The following is a 16,699-nucleotide window of genomic DNA, read 5'->3' on the forward strand; positions in this document are numbered from 1 at the left end:
AGAACAAGGAAGCTAATTGTGTTTCGACACCGTTTAGTGTGAAAATACAGTGGTATCCTTATATCTCTTCATGTTTTTGGTGGCAGACCTTCAATTAAGCAGCCTCAGGCCACACAACGGCTTTTGTACTTGTTCCCACCAAAGGAATCAGAATGCTAATGTGTCAAGGTCATCTTCAAAAAGCTGTGCCACAGTGCCACGCTAGCATGCATAGCCACCCAAATCTCCCCACCGTGCCAGACTGTCTCTCCATATCTAATCTCTACTGGTGAGATCGATAACCATTAGAGAGTAGGAGATTTTTGAGGAATGAGTTGTGCTGCAATTCATCTGACCAAGCGGCATTCATCCACTGCTTTTTCTTAGAGATGGCTAAAGACAGCAGCTCCATGCATGCACAGGAGGACACCGTCGGCCATGGTGTTTGAGCTGCCCAAGGATTCACCAGATAGCCCACCAAGACGTCCACTGGGTGGGTGGCACGAAGAGGAATCATAACACGCCATCACTTAGAAGCTCTACTGGGCAGAAGCCACATCTGGCAGGGTCAGCCCATACAAACTACCAGTGAACGCTCTGAGTCAAGTCTCGCCAACAGCGACAATCTGTGCCTCACACGGTGGAGAGCACTCTGGAGGACAACTCAGTGGAGCAGGCACCATCCAGCCTGACTCAGAGGATGACAAACACTCCTTCAGAGCGACATTTCCTGCAGGGCAGTGGCACTCAACCTTGGCTGCACAGAAGAATCACCTAGGGAACCTAAAAAAATGTCTGTGGCCCAGCTTCCAGCCAAGGCTAATTAAAATCAACATCTCTAGAAGTGGGGGACCTCGTGGTGCTGTCTCTGAAAGCTCTCCAGATGGTTCTAATGTGCAGCCAAGGGGAGAAGCACTACTGGAGGGTGACTGTAACAATATTTGGGCTTGAGCCCAGTTGGTGAGGGGCCGCAGTAGAAGAAACTGCAAAGCACACTTGCTTAGGGAAGTTGGCGTTTCTCACGGTCTTGAACCGTAGCTGACAAACGCTTCCTGTCTCGGAGCATTTGGGTCACTCTGATTTGTCGGGGCTACAAGGAGTGCTATTTGAAATGCCTGTCTTTGACTTTTCTGCTGAAAACCGACACAATGATATTTACTCAACTCTTACACTTTGTGAGAGCCAGGAATTTGATAAAAAACAAAACAAACAAAACACCCAAGTGAAATGTCATTCATTTCAGGGGTGATTCCATGGAGGGAGGGGCAGGGCACATTCTCCCACCAACATCCCAGTTTGATGTCCACTGGGTGGATGGGACGAGGAGGAATTACAACATTTGTAATTATTACAGAACGGCCAGAAGTTCATTAAATTGGCTACAAATGTTGAAACCAAAAGCTTGTACTGCAAGAGTGTAAACATCACAAAGAAAATGAAAAGGAAGCAGTCTTTACCACGTCCATGTTACGGGTCGCCCTCTTCTCCGTTGTTTTATTCTCTCCCTATACGTGAGGATTTCTAAGAGAAGCACCATGTGAACAATGGTGGGTGAGAGGAGACCCTGTCACCAGCGGAAGGTGGGTTTTTAGAAGAGACTTTCCAGATTCAGAGAACAATCAGCTAGAAATTCATATACAAGTCTCCATCTCCTGATTGAGTCATTATATTTGGAGGCTGATACTCATACATGAAAATATAAAAATATGATTGATTAGATTATTTAATAAGAAAATGTCACTCACAATGTTAACACGCTCTAAGAATGTAACTTACCTGTGTCGGGCCTGGGAAGCGGAGCTGAGAGAGAAATAAATGACACAAAAAGTACTTACTGGTTCTCTCTTCTCTTCTTAAGTGGGTCCACGAGGCGCAGTGTATCTCTGATCACGGCCACTTTCACTTCTTCATCAACAAGGCTGGGGACATTTTCAAACACGCCTGGAGAAAGCTTGAATGGGTAAGAATTCCATGTTACAGTGGAGAGATTCAGGGATTCGGTGCCAAGTGACTATGAGTATCCAATCCTCCCACTAATTCCGGTGCTTGTACTGTTAGATTTTGCTTATGTTAATTTACAGGCGAGACTATTTTAAAGTCTCCCTGTTTACTACTTTAAAAATGTCAGTTTCCTTTCACAAATCAACAAACTACATGAAGAGGAAAATTAGTAGTTTTTCTGATTCTCGAAATTATACACACTCATTGTAGAAAATTTGGGAATTAGAAAGGGGTTAAGAAAATTAAAAGAATCCACATCATCCCTCTAAAACCCATTATTAGTACTGGGTGTATTTCCTTCCAGTCTTTTTTATGCATTTTTTTCAGGGAGAAAAAAAATATCACCACTATGAAATGTACTATTTATCTTAGCGATTCAAGCATGTCGACATGGCTAAATCATATTCATAGAATTTCAATTAGTTCATCTCCTGAGGCTAACTAATTAGTTCATGTCAAAACTGATGGAAAGGCTCAGCTGCTTCTACATTTGCAGATCTTAAAAATTGGAAGAATGGCATGCTGGGAAATTACCATAGGTCGGATAGGTCTTATATTAATAGACTATGTTCAGAGTTCAACGAAACTGAAATTACTTAGACTTGGACAGAACTTTGCTGTGCAAATCTGGGAATGTTGAATCTCGTTTAGCCGAGTGAATAACATGACAGTGGCAATGTTCAGTTGAGTGACAATATGTTCAATGAGATACTCAAAAGACTTACTTCTTGTTCATGTTCGATTCTCATGCTGGGATTTGCATTAACTTCAAGTAGTATAGGCTTCAGATTTTTCATTAGAAGAATGTCAAAGCCTAAAATCTGGGCAGGATAAACATAATTCAGAATTACTCCCTCTAGTTACAATTGCTTTTCAGGAATTGAGGATAGTAGTAGGGTCGGGAAAGTGAAAATAAACTCAAACGTGGCCCCCACCCTGGGCCTTGACCTTGGCTTCTCTTGTCCACAGCCCCTCTTCCTCTGGGTGTACTTGTCAGGCCAAATGGACTGCAGCTCCCAAGTGGGATGAGTTCCCACAGTGCATTTCAGCACTATTAGTGTCGTCTGAAAGTGCTATAAGATGATGACCTCTTTCTTCTTGAACAGGTTTTTTATTATGTTAAGGACCGTCAGTAGCCCATCAATTTCTCCCTCTTCTTTTCCTCTATTACGTTGCTTCTTAGCTAGAGCTCTCAAAACCCAAGGCTACCTTTCGTAACCTCGGCTGTACCTCTGTATCACTTAAGGACCCCTTTCAAAACCACTGCTCATCCCTAACCCACACCTGGGACGAGTCAGAATCTTTCAGAGTGGAGCTCTGGCAAATGTTTTCTGAATAACGTAGTAGTCCCCCTGGTGGTTCTGATATACCCTCTTAGCTAAGGAAAAGCACCCACTAGGCACCAACTATTCACAATCTCATTTAATCCTCATGACAGTGTATTTGAAGTAGGGATTATGCTCTCCATTTATAGAGGCAGAAGCTGAGTCCCAGAAAGACCAGGGGATTTCTCTCGGACTACCTAGCTAGTAAGTGACAGAACTGGATTTCACACCCAAGCAGGACAGGCTGCATAATCTGTGGGACCCAGTACAAGATGAAAAGGCAAAGCCCCCTGCTTGTTCAAACAGTATTAACGGAGTCACGATAGTGACAACAGAGCATTAAACCAGGCCTGGCGCCCTTCGGAACATGGGGCACTGTGATCACACAGACCACGTGCCCCGGAAGCCAACACACACCCCAAACTAACGCCAACGCCGTTTGTTGGACGTCTGCTCTTGCATCCAGCACCTCAGGTGAGGCTTTCTCTCCTTCTGGACTCTTTCAATTCCTCCGCCACCAGTCTGTCTCATCCCCTCTGCCTGGAACAACCCTTCACCTAGATAATGCCTCCTCGTCCTCGAGATCACAGGTCCTAATTAGATTCAGACTCGGACTACGAGAACGTCGGATCCTTGAGAGGACTCGCGTTATCTCTATAGGAGGTGATAAGGTAGAAAGCTTCGAACATAATTGATACAATCCCAAAGTTTCAAAAAATGATGTGGAGGATAAAGGAGCGAAAAGGAGACGGTGCAGCTGTATCCCCTCTGTGGACTCAAGAAGAAAAGATGAGGGGAAATCCATTTACTTGTCTATATAGAACATGCATTAGTTAAATGATAATTACTAAACTGCAGTTTCATCCTTATTAATGAAATCAGAGCCTAAATGACCATTTTGGGGGATAATTCAAGATGAGGTTATTCTTCAAAGAAGGGCAATAAGGATGAGATGTTGGGAAAAGTCATCCTCACTCTATTTTTCTCTCCCTGGTCATGAAAAGGAAAGGAATGGAAACTTAGTAAAAAATGTTACATGCATTATAGATCTGCTTAATAATATATGACAAGTGGATATGAGTGATGAGGGCTTTAAGCGACTCTGGTGATGTCATCAGTCTAACTTCAGACCTGGTCTGAGACATGGGATCTGATGAGGCTGCAGAGCACGGCCTGCTGCACTACCGACATGTATCACCCTTAGTCATCAACGCTTACTTTCTGCTATATCTTAGAAGTTTGGACTTGGACTTGCTCAGCCTGGAGGATTCTTCCCAGTTCAATGCACAGTGGTTTCGTGAATGTAAAGCTATAGGAAAGCTGGAGAAGCGCAGTGGCACTGCTCGTCAGCCACGGTGACCTGCGCCCACCAGTGGCATATTTTCCACTGTGCACACGTAGCTGAATATGTTGGGTCTTGTACAGGAATGCTTTGGGGTCAGAGAGACTTGGGTTGCAATCCCAGCTCAGTCTCTCATGCTAGCTAAACGATGCTAGGCGTGGTGCTTAGCCTCTCTGAGCCTCACTTACCTCCTCTAAAAAATGGGGTTAACGATGGCTACCTTGCAGGGCAGTGGATAATGGAAGCCAAAAGTACCTAGGATTCTGCTCATCTTATGGAAGGTGCTCAATATATGCTGGCTCCCTTTCCAGTTTCCTGCTAATATCACCAACAAGAAATGGCATTTGTGGCTTTGGAGTCCAGAGGAGGTAATTTCCAATCTTAGTTCTGCCTTTAACTTGTATATCTACAGGCCAGTTATTTAGCAGCTCTAAGCCCCGGTTTCCTCATCTGTAACATGGGAATAAGAACAGTCCTTACCTGCATTCATTCATTCAGAAAATATTTACTGAAATGCTTCCTATGTCCAGAAACTAGTCTAGCTTCAGAAACACAGTAGTGGACTAAAGGAAGTTCCCACCCACATGGAGCTTATAATCTAGTAAGGGAGACAGGATCAAATAAAGATAATGTGATGGAAACTATTTTGTACAATACCTGATGCATAGAATTTAATGAAGGTCAGCTTTATTATGTTTTTTTCACAAGTTCAAGGAAACAGAAATTGTTTGCCTTTTCAAAAGTTCAATGAAATAGGCCGGCCCGGTGGCTCAGGCAGTTAGAACTCCATGCTTCTAACTCCGAAGGCTGCCAGTTCGATTCCCACATGGGCCAGTGGGCTCTCAACCAAAAGGTTGCCGGTTTAACTCCTCCAGTCCCACAAGGGATGGTGGGCTGCGCCCCCTGCAACTAAGATTGAACATGGCACCTTGAGCTGAGCTGCCTCCCGGATGGCTCAGTTGGTTGGAGCGCGTCCTCTCAACCATAAGGTTGCCAGTTCAATTCCTTGAGTCCCGCAAGGTATGGTGGGCAGCGCCCCCTGCAACTAGCAACGACAACTAGACCTGGAGCTGAGCTGTGCCCTCCACAACTAAGACTGAAAGGACAACAATTTGACTTAGAAAAAAGTCCTGTTCCCCTTCCCCAATAAAATCTTTAAAAAAAAGTTCAATGAAATATGTAGCACCAATGGACCTCAATAAATAGTCACAGAACTGGGAGGAGCTTAGAGTTGATCTTGTCATATAATCCCAGAATGACAAAGCTGGCAGTAAACCGGAATTTAGTTTTTCAGAACAGGGTTCTTTTCTAGGGAAGCACCAAGGAGGCCAGATCAGATCAACTTTTACCATTTTACATACTGGGGTTCCTGGGAAAAAAGCTTTACATAATTTTTAAAAACTACTAATCTAGTCTGACACCCACTATATGCAGACCAGAAACCTGCAGCTTAGAAAGTGGAAAACTTCTCTCAGGTTTGGTGGCAAAGCAGGAATTGTCAAATGGAGAGAGAGAGAAGCTTTTTCAATCACATTATATTCTGCCCTTTTCCAAGTAATTTAATCAGCAATTTTGTGTTGTGTACATCCTACTTGAGGGGCACCCTGGGGATTCAAAGATATCTGTCCTTCATCCCTAACTTCTAGAAGTTTCCAAAGCAAGTTGGGAAGAAAAGGGCCCTGAGCTATTAATTGTAAATGCATGCAAAGGCTCCAAGCTTCATTCCAACTAGAGGATTCTCTCCTGAGTTCCAGAACTATACATCTATCCGCATCCAGGGTATTCCCTACTGGGAGGTCCCAGCCTCTTCAAATTCAACATATCCAAGCTTACTCTCTGTGGTGGGCATCCACTAACATGGTCTCAATGATCCCCACCTCCTGGTGTTCATGCCCTGTGTAATCTCCTCTTTCTGAGCACGGGCTGCACCTAGTGACTGCTTTCTAACAAACAGAATAGGGCAGGAATCTTGGGATGTCACTTCCAATATTAGGTAATAAAAAAGCTGCGGCTTCCACCTTGGGATGCATCCTCTTACTCTCTTGCTCGCTCACTCTGAGAGAAGCCAGCCTCCATGCTGTGAGCTGCCCAGTGGAGAGGCCCAGGTGGGACAATAGCCGGGGAGGACCCGAGGCCTGACAACAGCCATGTGAGTGAGTGAGGAAGAGGATCTTCCCCCAGCCAAGCCTTAATATGACTGCAGTCCTAGCCAGCATGTTCATGCAGCTGTGTGAGAGACTCTGAGCCAGAGGCAGTCAGCTAAGCCTAGATCCCTGAGCCACAGAAACTATGAGGTAATGCATGTCTATTAGATTAAGCTGCTAAGTTCTGGGGTAATATGTTATACAGCAAGGATAATTAACACACCGCATTTCTCTAAAGTCTGCTTTGCCTCCGGTATTCCTTATTCACCCAGTTGTACAAGCCAAAGCTTTCTCCTGCATACTTTTCATCAACCTGCACACCAACTCTTGTACATTCTACCTCCAAAGAACTTTCTCGACCTGGCCCACCCTTGCTGCTCTTAGTCTGAATCAGGTCTTCACCATCTTGTACCTGGACCACTTTAATAGCTTCCCCATTTGTTTCCTTGCTCTCAAACTCTCCCCTCTAACTCATCTGGCACAAGGGGCGGCCACATTATTTTTATAAAATGCAAGTCGAATATTAACACTCCTGTGCCTAAAATCCCTGTCTACAGAACGAAGTCCAAGTTCCACAGCATGTCCTACAAATTCCTCTACGACTGGCACCTGTCTCCCACTCCAGCTTTATTTCCTCCCACTCACTACTGCACATCTTGGGCTCCAGTTGTGCTGAACTATTATAGTTCTGGGATGTTTTACTTCTCTCTGCCTTTATACTATTTTGCCTGGAAGACAATTTTATTTATCAAATATTTAATGAGCACCTATTAAATATTAAGCACTGTTCTAGGTATTGGGGAGAAAGCAGTGTCCAAGACAAAGAATGTTTTAACATCTGCCCTCTTGGAGCTTGCATTCTAGTGGAAAGAGAGACCACATGCAGGTTAATAATTAAAGCAAGGTCAGAACATAGAGTGTGATGCAGTGGGTGGAGGGGAAGGGTTGGTGGTTTAGATTGGATGGTCAGGGAAGAACTTTCTAAGGAGGTAACATTTGTCATCCCATTGTCTTCTGACTTGCACAGTTTCTCATGAGAACTTTTTGTTTACTTTTTGTTCCTCTGAACATAATGTGCCTTTTTCTCTCTAGCTACTTTTAAGTTTTCTTATCACTGGTTTTCCACAATATGATTATGATAAGACTTGATGTGTGCATGTGTGGGTATCTTACTTGGAGTTTCTTAAGCTCCTTGGATTGTGGGCTTATAGCTTTTGTCAAATTTGGAAATTTGGAGGCATTTCATCAAATATTTTTCTGTATCTTTTTTTGTCTCTTCTGCTCAGGAAACTCCAATTACACGTTAGACCACCTGATATTATACTATAGGTCACTGATGGTCTATTCATTTATTTTTCCTGTCATTGTCATTTCTCTGTTTCCTTTTGGATAGATTCTATTGCTATGTCTTCAAGTTCATTGATCATTTCTTCGGCAATGTCTAATCCGCTGTTAATCCCATCCAGTGAAATTTTCATTTTTGATATTGTATTTTCTTCTCTAGAAGTTCCATTTGGTCCTTTTTAATAGCTTCCATTTCTCTCTTCATGAAGCTCATATTTCCTTTTAAAATTCTGTACATAGATATATAGTTTAACTCTCTCCTTTCCAGAATTCTGCCTACAGAATTCCAGCCACTTCGGCCTCTCAAACATTGATCTCCATCTCAACGCATTGAGGTCACAGGGTTTAGGTTTCCCGTCCCAGTGCCCATGTTCCAGAAATTGCCTGACAGAAAGCAGAGGCAATTGTAGGACTTACCTTCAGTTTCTTTCCCCCTCTTCCTCAGGGATCACAGTACTGAGCTATCTGTTGTTCAAAGTCTGAAACATTTATTTCATGTCTTTTGTCTGGTACAATAGTTGTTTGCAGAAGGAGGTTAAGTTTTTTACTCCATCATAACCAGAAGTGACATAGAACAGGGACTGAATGAAGTGATCAAATAAGTCATTTGAAGAGCTAAGTCATTCCAAGCTGAGGAAACAGCAAGAAGGAAGGCCACTTTTGAAGAACAGCAAGGAGCAAGCAAGAGGGAGAGTGGGAGGAGATAAGGTCAGATAGAAAGACAATGGACAGATCACACAGCACCTTTAGGCCATGGTAAGGAGCCAGGATTTTAAGTGCAATGAGAAAGTCGTTGGAGAATTTGCACAAGGGAAGTAATTTGATCTGACATGTTTTAAAAGAATCACTTTGGCTACCGTGAGAAAAATAGGCTATAGACAGCAAGAGTGGAAATAGGGACATCAATTAAGAGCTACTGCAGTGGTACAAATACAAGGTGATGGCTGCCTAGACTGGGATGGTAGCAGTGGAACTGGTTGGAAGTGGTTATATTTAGGATGTATTTTAAAGTCTATTTTCAAGAGCTCTTTATGGATTGGATGTGGGAAGGAGGAAAAAATAAGAAATAAGGATGACTCAGGTTTTCGGTCTGAGTTACTGATTAAATTACTGAAATAGGAAAGACAATGGAAGAAGAGGATTGGGAGAGAAATCAAGGGTTTCATTTTGGACATGTCAACTGGGAGATACCCACTAGGAATCCAAGTAGAAAGATAAAGTGGGCAGTTGGTTGTAACAGCGTGGAGCTCAGGGAGAGGTCAAGACTGGAAATACAAATTTAGGAGTCAATGGCACATAGCTGATACTGAAAGCCATGGGCTGGATGACATCATCTAGGGAACGACTGTAGATAAGAGGAGAACTTTCCAAAGATCGAGTCCTGGGGATGTCCACCACTGCCGAGTCTAGAAGAAGGGGCTGAGAAGCAGCAGCCAGTGACACAGGAGGGAAACCAGGGGAGTGTGGCAGCCCTCACCTTTTTCTGCTTGGCAAATTCTTCATGCCTTAAGCTCCCACGTAAGCATCTCTTCTTCTGGGAAGTCTCCCCTGCCTGGGTTACGCAAAGTTAGTTCCTCCCTTTTCTGTGCTCTCCTTGCGTCCTGCATATGCCCTCTTACAGCGTTTATTACAAGGAATTATAATTCCCACGTGTTGGACTTCTGCACTCAACTGAGCTCCTCTCAGAGGCAGGGACTGTGTCTTATCCACAACCACATGCTCCCAAACTAGCTCAGGGCTCGTCTGTGCCCAGGGAATGTGTTTGAGTCCAAAGGAAGAAAAAAGCATAAATATCAGGAGTGGTCAAGAAGGCTTTATAGAGAAGGTGAGATCTGAGCGGCACTTTGTTGGAAGACATTGAATTAAAAAACAAAAAAGTGAGAATAGAAGAGAGCATGGCAGGCCATGAGAAGCAGCAGGCAGGATTGGGAAAACATAAGCTATACCTAACAAACAGGAATCAGTCTGTTTAGCAGGCCCATAGGGCTCAGGGAGGGTATAAGGAAGCGAGGTTGGAGCCAGGCTGGGAGGCAACCAATGCCAGGCTAAGGACTCAGTTCTCAAACTATATTCCTTGGAACACTGGCATTCCATTAAGGGGACAATTTCAAGGTTTCCTATAATGTCAAGGTGCTTCCTCATAGACAAGTTTGAGAACTGTTGTTACAAATAACACACCATACAATAATAACAAAAATTGTCATTTATTAAGTTATTACTATGTGCTCAGTACTGTGCCAAATGTCCTATATGGTTTTCTCTCATCTGATCTTGCAATAATTCTGTGAGGTAGATATAAAAATCATCTCTAGTTTCAGATAAGGAAACTGAGATGAAGAGAGGTTAACTTGCCAAGCTCACCAGCTAGAGTTGCTGGAAGGAGCCAGGGTTAGCTCAAACTCAGGGCATCTGAGAACGAAACCCAAGCGCTTGCACAACGGCTGGACTGCTTCTCCGCCTCCTTCCTATGGGGTGTAAAGGGTGAAGGAGGAGAGGAGGAAGTTAAAGAACAACGAGGAAAGAGGAGAAGCACCTTAGGATTTAGGGAGGCATCTCCTCCAGATATCTGGGGGAAGGGTCATGACCTAGAAGAGAATTAGACTTGGGCTAGAGGCAGATAGAGACCAAGCAGTGAAACTGGGATAGAATGTTCTTGAAAGCTGAGCTGGAAACCGTTCCTCTGCATGTGCATTTCTGCCCCATGAATCATCTACACCCAGATGGACCTTACTGTTTAAGCCAAGGTCACACTGCTGCCCTCAGGAAGACTGGCACGAGGCTATGTTGCTGGCGGCTGCCTGGGCAATGATAGGGGGAAAGACCAGAATGACAGGGCAGCCACGTTTCTAGGCAACAGATTACAGGACAGCTGCCCACAGCCTGAGCTGTGCCAGCAGTTGCTATGGGCCATGACAATTTCCCAAGTAGTTATTGTGGCTATGATGGGAAAGGGGTCATGGTCACATGTTTGAAATAAATGTAATGTTGTTGGCTAGGGTTTATGTTCTGGAATGCTGCAATCTGGGCCAGGCCCAGGCTGCAAGAAAATGGGGCTTCACAGCAAAGAAATAAGGTATTATACACGCACAGAACATTATAGCTTGCAAAGCCCCTCATAATCTTTCTCTCATGTGAGCTGGATAGCAACCCTGTGAGGTGCGTGAGGAAACTGAGGCACAGAGAAGTGACTTATGCAAGAACACACAGCAAATCAATGGCAAAACTAGATGTTGTCCCTAAATCTTTGGCTTCCAAGTTAGTTTGAGATCCAAACTAATTGGTGTTTTAACAAGTGGTAAGAATAAAGAAAGCAAGAGTGGACTCCAGGGAGAAAAGGATAATATTTTCTAAATCAGCGTGAATCTGAAATGTATGGTGAAACACATTTCAAACATCTAACACTTTCTACCTTGTCAAAGCACTTTCACTTACATTTTACTTCACAATGCTCCTAAGAAGGCAGGTAGGGAAGTGAGTGCAGGGGATTCACACAGAAAGAAACAGAGGTTCAGGGTGGTGAAGACACTAGCCCAAGGTCACACAGCTGGGAAGAGGAAGAGCTCCCCCTGGAGTTTACTTCTAGCGCTGCGTGCCTCCCCAGACCCCAGGCCTGGAAGCACTTAGCGTGGTCAAGCAATGGAAAACGGTCCCAGGGCTGTAGTTCCATTTGCTCCATGAGATCTGTCCAAACCAGTGGCTCCCTCCCTGTCTGCCCTCTAGCTACCCACAGTTTGGGCCCGGTTCCACCCTGATGGGCTGCCCCAGACAGCCTGTCCATAGCAAGACAACCGCTGCCCTCCACCCTGAACTCTCACTGTGCCAGGGCTCTGTGGCTTGGCCATGCATGCCAGGCCCACATGATACTCCTGGAATAGTTGTCACTGTCAAACAGCTGTGACCGCACAGTCCCCCGGGATGACCCCTGGATGCCTCCACGTTGCAACTGTCACCTTTGCCCTCACCTTTTGTTGGCTCGGGCCAGGACCTGGTTTTCCTGGTCCAACCTCTAGTCCTGCCCACTGACCCTTTCTCACACCTTAAGCCACGTACCTGAGGGCTGAGCTGGACATTCTGGCTGGAGCCTGGGGTCCAAGTGCCTAAGGACAGACCCCTGGATGACAATTAACCCCTCCTGAAACTGATCACTACCTGAACACCCTTCCAAAGGATTCCACCAGCCTGCCTGGAAACCCTGTGGACTGGGGCCCAGCCCCTAGGGCAGCCTCCCTGGATTTGGGGCTGCACCTCACGAGCAGCCTCCCCTCCTGCTGCCACACTGCCTCCCCTCTCCCTCCCGCTCCACACTACTGTTACTTTCCTGCCACAGTCTTCCATGAAGGACTAGAAACAACGCAAGTGTTCATTGACAGAAGAACTGATGAACAAACTATGCATATTTACAATGGGATATACAGCAATGCAAAGGAAACAGTACCAAGGACCCACAAGAACCAGCAGTGGGAGACCACGTTACCAAAGTCCGCATACTTTATCACAGTGTTTTTATAAAGCTCAAACACAAGCAAAGCAGAACGACACGCTGTTTAGGGATACATTCGTGGGTAATACAGTGTTTGTAAAGCAAGGAAATGATAAACATAAAATTCAGGGTAATGGTTGCCTCAGGGGTGAGTGGAGAATGTGATGGGGAGAAGCACAGTAATTGGAGATCTGGGGTTGGGAGGTGGGTTTCGGATGATCTTTCTGTGGTTCTGCTCCATAGCTTACATATTGTTCCATGCATTCTTTGTGTTATACACAACTACTACAAAATCATTTACTACTTTAAAGATTAGATGAAGAGGGTCCCAGAGGTACCCCTTATCATCTCCTTCCCATTCTGACTTATCTGGTGGTGGAAACTGTCTCGTGAGGGCCTGGACGCCACGTACCCCAGCCCCACCCAACCCACCTTCACAGCCAAATAACCTGAAAGAAGCTCCGCCCTCGTTCCCATTTCCTTCCCTCCCACAGCCTGACCCCTCCCATCACTGCACTGAAGTCAGGAAGCACCAGGCGCAGTTTCAGTTCTGGTCCATGTGACAGCTCAGCAGCATTTGCCGAGGCCGACAGAGCGCGTCGTCCTTGGCATTTAGGGTGGCTCCTCTCCTGCCCCCCTCCTCCGCTTGTTCCTCACTTAAATGGTGGTCCCCACACGGGTATTCCCCGGCTTCGCCTCACTTGGCAGCCTCTCTGGGCTTCAGTCGCCATCTGAGTTCCCAATCGTTCTCTTCAGCCCAGACTTTTCGCGCACGAACTTCAGGCCCAAATGTCCAATTGTCTACTCCCTTTCCACTTGCAGGTCACACAGGTATTTCAGACATGTTCAAGGCCGACTCCTGACGTTCCCCCCACGGGGGGAAGTGCCTAAGCCACCTGCCACTCACCCTTGCTTCTCCCCACCCCTCACTGCCGTCTTCTCTCCTCTCTCCACCAGCTCCATCCACTCACCAAGTCCAGCCATTCTACCTTCTCAGTGGCTCTCAGATCTACTCTCTTCATCTCCGCCAAGACCGTCCTAATACAAGCCAACGTCATCTCTCACTCATATGAAAGCACTCGGCTCACTAGTCACCTCCCTGTCCCCAGTATTGTCTCAGTCCATCCCCCCTGCAGCCATGCTGTTCTTGGCAACATGCAAACCTGAGTTCATCAGTCCCCTGCTAATACCCTCCAGTGCCCCCACGGCCTTCGGCTCTCCACGATGGGCACCACCTCATCTTCCTTCATCTCTCTCCACGTCTCTGCCTCGAGCCCCACCCTCCAACCACACTGAACCTCTTTCAGTTCCTCAAACACTGCATGCGTCCCTCGTCCCCCAAGCAATGCAAACGTGTCTCCCCCTACAATACCTTGTCTTCCCTCACCCGATCAGTCTTGCCTGGTTCATCTAACTCTTACTTCAGGTTCCAGTTTAACTGCCACTTCTTCTAGGAAGCCCTCCCAGACCACCCTCACTCCCGCCCAGAAAACGTTAGACGGTCCCACAATCTCACAGTTCCCAGCACATTTCCTACTCCATTCTAGCACTTGTGACGCTTTATACTAATTGCTTTTTAAATTATCTGTCTCACACAGGGACCTGACTTACTGTCTCACTAGGACCTCAGACAGTGCCTGGTTCCTACTAAGCAGGTGGTAAAAGCTGCCGAAAGAAAGAATGAATAAATGAATGGCAGGCACTGTGCTTTACATATGTTGTCTCATTTAATTCTTACAAGAATCCTTTAAGGGAGGTACTATGAGTCTCATTTTACAGATGAGAAAAGGGAAGCAAATTACCCCAAATCGCACAGCTAGCAAATAGAGAGCTGCAAGCTGGACCCTAGTTTAACATCAAAGCCCACGCCAGCAACCACCCTTCCCCACCTCTGGCCGTCCCACCCCAACCCCTCATTCCACACGAGGCCGGGCACCCCTCTGTAGGCCCCGTCAAGGTCCAGAACTCGGCCGAGCACTGGTGATGGTTACCTGGAAACACGTGGGCCCCGGCCTCCCTGCGGGGATGTCCAACTGGTAGAAAACTTTGAGCTCTGGCGTCAGGGCAATGACAGTCTTAATCACCAAGGAGATGATATCAGACCAGACCTTCTTGATGTCAACGCCTTTGGAAGACAACCTACAAAGGATGCTAGAAAAGGTCCTTTTGCTGCCTGTGCTAGCACTGTCCGAATGGACAAAGTTACCGCTGTGGACGTTCAGTGAATAGTTGGTTAAGTGCATAAAGATGTGATGCAGGTTTTTGGCATTGGGCTCCTGATATGGCTCTGTACAAAATCTAGAGAGTCCATCTTTGGCTATGTAAATCTCTAAGGGGTCTAAGGACTTCAGTAAGACATACAGACGAATATCGAACTTGAGCTTGTCGATGAGGAGAGGTTTGCTGATGTACTCCTGGACCACCGCCGGCCTGCTCTGGAGCATCCCTGCCAGGCGGATGTCACTGGGGTCTTTAATGAGGTAGATTCCATCACCCTGACAACCGCCATCAGGTTTCACAATAAAAGTGGGCTTCCAGGAGGGGTCACCATCTTTCACCATTTGTACCTTGGGGGAAAAAAGAAGGGTTAGCATTACGTTATTTTCCTCTCTGGACCCCCAGAATGAGCCCTGCCTGTGAGAGTACTCACGGAGCACCTGTCAGGGAGGTAACACTGTACTAGACAGTGAGACAGTGACCTGAGGACTGCCCTCAATCTTGTCCTGCAGAAGGGAGGCTGAGAGTGCTGCGGATTTGCAGTCACAAGACCTGGGTGCGAATCTCAGATCATTGCTAGTTATTAGCTCATGAGGACGATGATGATGATAAAGAAGAACTATTTATGAGTGCCTACTATGTGCCAGGTACTATGTGAGACACTGGTCATAAGTTATCTCCTCTAACCCTCACGGGAAATACGGCAGTTCTCTTTTTATAACACAGGAAATGGAGAGGGTACAGGGGTTGTTAAGAGCATGGGCGTAGCGTCAGGCTGCCTGGGCTCAGATCCCGGCCCTGCTACTTACTGTGTGACCTTGGTCAAGTTACTTAAGTTATCTGTGCCTTCCTCATCTGAAAAATAGGCGAAGGATTGTTCTGAGGATTAACAAGGTAATAAATGCAAAGAACTAAGCCCACAGAACCTGACACATACCACGCAGCCATTAAAACCTAGCTGTTGCTGTTTTTCAAAGATCAAGTAACTTGCCAGCAAACCGAGGGGTGGAACTGGGATTGGAATCTAGATCAAGGACTCCACCATGCTTGCACCTTCCTCTGTACTACCATGCCTCGGTTTCCTCATCTTTAAAATGGGGCTATAAAACCAACCTTCACTGGGTCATTGTAAAAAAAGAAATAAACTGAAATGTGCAAAGGACCAAGCGCAATACCAAACACAGACCTTGTACATGGAATATGTTAGTTTTATCTTTTATACTTCTTATTAGGTTTGTCCATTATAGACTTGGCCAATCCTTCAGTCTGCTGAGATCTTTCGGTCATCCATAATATTTGCTCTCCTCCCAGGTCCAGGTCAGCAGGACACTCACATAATTATCCAGGGCACTTGCCCAGTCCAGACAGTCAGTCTAGATCTCTGGGTCTGCATAATTCATACACGCTCAATTCCCCTGGACACTTGTCACATCCTTCGTGCAGCTATAAAGATGGACTGAATGGCGGGAGAGGAGGTTTTCACAGGACAGGCGGGGAGAACTGGAGGATATTTAAAGACGGATTTGAAAGATGGAGCCACTCTCCCTGCAGCGCTTGGTGTGAAAGAGCCGGAGAACAGGGCTTCTTTCCATTCTGAAGTGCGTAACTCAGAGTGGGGGCGGCATGCCCAGCGCTGGGCTTGCCCTGGCCTCCACCTCTGCTGCGTAAGCCCAACTCAGGACACCTGCACTCTGGGTTTTACTTATCCCTCCAACCAGCCTATATTTCTAAGTGAAGCTTTTGCCAATTCCTTGGGCACTATCAGTTACTCCAGGCTTGTAAAAGATCTTTAACAATGGAGAAACACTTAAAGCCTTAATAATGGTCCACATCAATTGTTTCCCCTTGTCAGCAAGATTCGAGAATG

General features: G+C 45.9%; 1 protein-coding gene across 4 annotated transcripts in view; it reads right to left on the bottom strand.

Annotated features, from left to right (window-relative positions):
• The window catches only part of TTLL11 (tubulin tyrosine ligase like 11), a 209,050-nt gene that overhangs the window by 120,663 nt on the left and 71,688 nt on the right, over positions 1–16,699 (bottom strand). For all 4 annotated transcript variants that reach the window (XM_074330956.1, XM_074330955.1, XM_019731232.2 and 1 more), the window contains 3 exons: positions 14,607–15,182; positions 2,706–2,801; positions 1,815–1,930 (listed from right to left, as the gene is read on the bottom strand). In XM_074330956.1, coding sequence (XP_074187057.1) covers positions 1,815–1,930; positions 2,706–2,801; positions 14,607–15,182 — 788 coding nt within the window. The remainder of the gene's footprint in view (positions 1–1,814; positions 1,931–2,705; positions 2,802–14,606; positions 15,183–16,699) is intronic.

Source organism: Rhinolophus sinicus, linkage group LG04 (assembly GCF_036562045.2).
Source record: "Rhinolophus sinicus isolate RSC01 linkage group LG04, ASM3656204v1, whole genome shotgun sequence".
Lineage (NCBI taxonomy): Eukaryota > Metazoa > Chordata > Mammalia > Chiroptera > Rhinolophidae > Rhinolophus > Rhinolophus sinicus.